General features: G+C 44.8%; 1 protein-coding gene across 2 annotated transcripts in view; it reads right to left on the reverse strand.

Annotated features, from left to right (window-relative positions):
* The window catches only part of LOC138766411 (complement factor B-like), a 54645-nt gene extending 48880 nt beyond the window's left edge, over positions 1–5765 (reverse strand). The window contains exons 1-2 of one of the 2 annotated variants that reach the window (XM_069943998.1): positions 5658–5765; positions 143–346 (exon numbers count right to left, since the gene is read on the reverse strand). In XM_069943998.1, coding sequence (XP_069800099.1) covers positions 143–346; positions 5658–5691 — 238 coding nt within the window. In that variant the 5' untranslated portion in view covers positions 5692–5765. The remainder of the gene's footprint in view (positions 1–142; positions 347–5657) is intronic. The other variant, XM_069943996.1, reaches the window with a different exon arrangement.
* Between the last annotated feature and the right edge of the window lie 273 nt (positions 5766–6038).

Here is a 6038-nt window from a genome sequence, read left to right on the forward strand (position 1 = left end):
CCATCTACCATGGGCCAATTTTAATACTAGTGTTGTCTTATGTGGCCCTAAGGCTTAGGTGCGACTGATTCCTCTGCATCCTCAATAGCTTCACCCCTGTTTATTGCCTATAAAACTCACCATCAGATATGTAGTCAATTACCTTTGCATAGAGCCTTCACGTTCTCATCCGTCCAGCGACCATTGTATTGGCACTCCCGTGAGAAGGCCGGGTACGGGTACATCCCTTCCGGACAGGTGTACTCCACTTTACTGCTAACATTTCCACCATTGCTCATAGTATAATTACCATTGGCAATGGCTATTTTATCAAGATCACATACGGGGGAAGGGGCAGCAATAGACACTAAAATCAAAGAGGGAAGATGTTCACCACTTAAGAGTTGCTTTAAAATATAAATATATAGAACATATATGTAAAGGAGAACAAATGTGCTGTTTTTAGTAAAGAAGCTTACACAGTGTCGGACTAGGGTATCTGTGGCCCACCAGAGAAAATGATCCTCGGGGCCCACCAATGAAGAACCATTGAGACACGACATGTTGTCAGTCAGTGTTAGTGGAGGTTCTAATGCTGGGGGCCCACCGGAGGATTTTCCGTTCCTCTGGTGGGCTAGTCCAACACTGAGCTTACATTATGTTTCTCATACATTATGTACTTTTATTGTCCGATGGAGATACTCTTCTTTTCTAACCTATCACTTTCCTTCTCTTCTTTGCACATTCCTTTCCATCACTCACAGGGTCTTTTACATACCCCTGTAGGAAGTAGTCACTTAAGGAATCATCATCCTATCCCACGCCGAGAACCACTCTACAAAGTGCAGAGCAGTATCCTGATAAACAGAGGAACTAGCCTGGATAGGACAAAGCTACAAGAGGGTCTATGTATCCTATCTCGCAGTGCAGGTGACACCGGGACACCCTCGGACACTTAGCTTCAACAAGATCACATATGGGGGAAGGGGCAGCAATGGACACTAAAATCAAAGAGGGAAGATGTTCACCACTTAAGAGTTGCTTTAAAATATAAATATATAGAACATATATGTAAAGGAGAACAAATGTGCTGTTCTTAGTAAAGAAGCTTACATAGTGTCGGACTGGGGTATCTGTGGCCCACCAGAGAAAATGATCCTCGGGGCCCACCAATGAAGAACCAGTGAGACACGACATGTCAGTCAGTGTTAGTGGAGGTTCTAATGCTGGGGGCCCACTGGAGGATTTTCCGGTCCTCTGGTGGGCTAGTCCAACACTGAGCTTACATCACTGGACCATTTTTCCTCCCTAAATATCTGATTACGACCTGGTTTCCTCTCGGAACTGTGACCCTGCGGTTGCCATGCAACAGTGCAGACACTTTCCCACAATCCCCCCTGCTTGCATGTATAGTGAAAACCAACTGCAAGTACTAATGGGACAGATCATGTGACCGGGATTAAACTGAGCATGTGTGACCCCCGATAGTGTACGCCAGGGAGGCCTTGACCGAGGGCAACAGGTTATCAAACAAAGCAGCACATGGGGGGGATTAGTAATTCTATAGCTCTCAAACAATACATTTTAAGAAATGCTTGTAAATTTGATATCTGTTTCATGTAACATAATGTAGACCTAGTTTTCTTTGTAACACCACCCCTTTAATTATTGCTAGAGATGAACGAATCCCTCATCTAAACAAAGCAAAGTGCTTCGTTTGATCTGTGCTCTGCTTTTTCCCAGGTGACGGCGAAAAGCTGGATCTGATCCTGGGAAACTGGGAGAAGTATAAATAGAGAAGAGCGAATTTACAGTAATAACAAAGCGAAGCGCTTGGTTATCTCTGCAATCTGCTCATCATCCGCTTGCCTTTTAACTGACTGCCGCTCTGTGCCCCTCCTTCCTGGGTGCCTGGAAAAGCTGCATTCAGTCCTGGGAAACCTCCCAATTTCCCAGGACTGGATGCGTTTTTTCCCAGCACCCGGAGAGGAGCGGCACAGAGTGGCAGTCAGTTATATGTAGAAGTTCGGCGGATTTAAAAATTTGGCAGCCGGCACTGATTCGCTATACATAAACTTTTTTTCCTGATCGAACAATAACATTTTTTTGGAAAGAAAAAAAAGGCATCCTTCTATGTTTTACTTTCAAGGAATGTTCTAGATAAAGCGCTAAAGCTCTGGGGTGCTCCTAATCCCTTTAACATCCGAAAAGTTAAAAGGACTTTTACCGAATAATGCCGAGATAGAGCGGGCATATTGTACATGAGAATTACTATCGCGGCTGTGAGGCATGACTATCTCTGCTGTAGACAGAGAATTTCAAACCTAGAAAAATTGAAAATTTTGCATTTTTTAATGAAATTTTATTTTTCTTACAAAAAAGGTGAATGTATTGACCTAAAGCTACTTCTGTACTAACATAAACTACATTTTAATCACTCAGATAATTTAAAGTTTCACAAAGTCCTTAGTATATAAAATGAAACAGGTCAAATTTAAGAAATATGCCTTGGTCCTTAAAGGGAATCTGTCAGCACCTGGTCTGGTCCGGAGGTGCTGACAGTGTTGTGCAGATGTGTGTCCCGCATTGTCTGGCCTCTCATTCACACTGAGCAAGAACGTCGGAATTCCAAGGCGGAGCGCTCCGCCCCGAAATTTCGACATTCTTACTCAGTGTGAACTGGGCCATAGGGGACATTTCTCTTTATGTTATTTTTTTAAGGGGGGGGGGGGGGTTGGCTAATAAGGAGATTTTGAGCACTTCATAAATACCTGTCCAAGAGCTATTAAGGGTTTTGCGCTATTTTACATCAGTTTTCAATGCCTGCACATTTTTTTCAATGTATGCAAGGGGAGGGGGGTTGTTCTATTAACTAGTTTTCATTAGATTTGTCAAGTGCAAATTTTCATTTTTTTGCGCAAAATCCTACCCCAGCATAGCTTTGTAGCCAAGCTGTTTTAGACTGGATTCACACTGTGTTATTGTTGTTCATTTTTTTTCCTCATTCGTTTTTTGCAAAATGGATGAGTAAAAAGGAAGCGTTTGTGTGCCTCCATTTTGATCAGTGTCCGAGTATGATAAAAAAAAAAACATCTGCGGACTTTTCTAAAAATTAGAGATAAGGTGAAAAAAACAGTGAAGTGATAACATTATGGCCTGAAAGGAATATATTCTGGCCTAGGCTATTTTACACCCCCTGGCAGTGGCGTAGCGACCGGGCCGCTACCAAGGGGGGGCCTGTGAGGCCCCCCCTTGCCACTGCACTGCTCCCACTCCCTCTTGTGACCGCAAGCAATGTTGCGGCTCCCAGGGAGCTCTGTGTGCACCGGGGGGAAGTACTTCCAGCGCAGGGAGCATCGCGTTGAAAAAAAAACTGGTCCCTCGAAGCTCCGCCCCCTCCACCCTAAGCCCCGCCCCCCGCCGGGGGAAGCCCGCCAGCGCGTGTGACCTGAGGGCTACAGAAATCATGCAGGTGAGTATAGATTTTTTTGTTTTTAAGGGGATGATGAGGGTGTAGTGGTATGATGATGGAACAAGAGGATGATGGGGGTGTAGTGGTATGATGAGGGGTGTAGTGGTATGATAATGAGGGGTGTAGTGGTATGATGAAGGAACAAGAGGATGATGGGGATGTAGTGGTATGATGAAGGAACAAGAGGATGATGGGGGTGTAGTGGTATGATGATGAAGGAACAAGAGGATGATGAGGGGTGTAGTGGTATGATGATGAAAGGGCAGGAGGATGAAGGGGTAGTAGTATTAAGGTGAAGGTGGTTGTAGTATGATGATGGAGGGGCAGGAGGAGGGGACAACATGGGGGGCATCTGTAAGGGGGATAAAATGGGGGCCATCTATATGGAGGATAACATGGGGGGCATCTATAATAGGGACAACACAGGGGGCCATCTATAAGGGGGAAACATTGGGGGCCATCTATAAGGTGGACTACAAGGGGGGGGGGTGTATACAATAGGGGGATATGTACTATAAGGGTGATCACATAGAGTCAGGGCTACCCACCAAATGAGGGTGTAAAGGGGCCATTACAGATGTGCACTGTGTATAGAGTTGAGGATGGTGTCAGTGTGAGGAGCCTAATATGTCTGTCTGGCAGATTCTGTGGATTCGTGGCTCCAAAAAGTTCTCATAATGGCCCAGGGCAGATGGAGAAGATGAAAAGGGAAGAACTCCGATCAGAAAAGACGTCCCCTGTGAGTCACCTGATATAACTACACTGTGATGTATATGGTGTATAGAGCCTGTGTACAGTGCGTCCACCTCTGTATGACTGTATGAAGTGATATTGGTCTATGTACAGAGGATTTTATTCAGTAGCAGCGGTGGTGTTAGTCACTATGTGGTGGTATTAGTCAATAGCAGAGGTGGTGTTAGTCAGTATGTGGTGTTATTAGTCAGTATGTGGTAAGAGGGGGGCCCAAGTTGACCTCTTGCACCAGGGCCCAAGAGACATTAGCTACGCCCCTGCCCCCTGGTATAGAATATATCCCCTGGGGTATACTGTTGCCTGGGTCAGAACTGAAAAAAACAGTGACCTGATAACTTGGAGGGATATAGTCTGGCGGGGTATATTGTGGCCTGGGCTAAACTGTCCCCAGGTTTATAGTATGGCCTAGGCTATATTACACCCCTGGGTATGAAAATATATGCCCTGGTGTATACTGTAGCCTGGGCCAGGGGTGAGAAAACCAGTGAAGTAATAACAGTATGGCCCAGAGAGATATAGCATGGCCTAGGCTGTTTTACACCCCCAGGTATATAGTTTATCCCCGGGGTATACTGTGGCCTGGTTCGACATTAGATGGATATATTCTGGCCTGGATGGGTATACTCTGGTCTAGTCTATGTTACACCCCGGGGTTTAGTTTGGTCTAGGCTATTTTACACACCGGGGTATACTCTGGCCTAGGGGGGTATAGTTTGGCCTAGGCTACTTTATACCCCGGGATATACTCTGGCCTAGGCCATTTTGTACCCGGGTATAATCTGGACGGGGGTTAATCTGGCCTGCTACACCAGGCTGCACATCCGCATAGTTTTTTTACTGATTCCTGACGTGTAGCCCGACATGGGGCCAAAAACGAGATGCGAACATACCCTTAACATACACTACTTTTCTGTACGTAAAAAAAAAAAACGTATCCGTTTGGATCCGTTTTTTTTATTTATTTTTTTTATAATGGAAGTCAATGGTTAACGGATCCAAATGGATGACACACAATTGCATCCGTTTTTGCATCAGTTTTTTCCATAAATTGGATACGTTAAACGGATTGAAAAAATGCAATGTGAACCTAGCCCTCAGCTGGGTTCACACTATGTATATTTCAGGCAGTATTTGGTCCTCATGTCAGGTCCTCATAGCAACCAAAACCAGGAGTGGATTAAAAACACAGAAAGGATCTGTTCACATAATGTTGAAATTGAGTGGATGGCCGCCATATAACAGTAAATAACGGCCATTATTTCAATATAACAGCTGTTGTTTTAAAATAACAGCACATATTTACCATTATATGACGGCCATCCACTCAATTACAACATTATGTGAACATAGCCTTTCTGTGTTTTCAATCCACTCCTTGTTTTGGTTGCTATACAGCCTCAAAAATACGTAGTGTGAACCCAGCCAGTTTGGTATCTACCATCAGGTTACTTACGTGCTATATGGCTGAGGAGGATTAGAGGTAACATCTTGGTCCCTCTCCGTTCCGTGGTCTGTCTGCTCCCCTCTCCTCCCGGGATCTGTCTCGTACTGAGGGATCTGGGCTGTGTAAATATTTGGGGGTGAGGAGGACGAGTCAATTCCAGTAAATGATAAAAGGACACAGCTCGGTTTCACAACAGGTGTTTGCAGAGAGATATTACCCAGTTCACCAAACACATGAAATTCTCAGGAACCTACAGAGGAAAGCTGAGAGGTTATTAGGATGGGGATATCAGAAACTCCTATTTAATTCAATGGGATCATTAGATGAGTCAGGGACACAGGGCAGACCGGCAGCAAACAGTATCCTAAAGCTGCTGCTGATTATGAATTG

The sequence above is a fragment of the Dendropsophus ebraccatus genome, chromosome 10 (genome assembly GCF_027789765.1).
Source record: "Dendropsophus ebraccatus isolate aDenEbr1 chromosome 10, aDenEbr1.pat, whole genome shotgun sequence".
Classification (NCBI taxonomy): domain Eukaryota; kingdom Metazoa; phylum Chordata; class Amphibia; order Anura; family Hylidae; genus Dendropsophus; species Dendropsophus ebraccatus.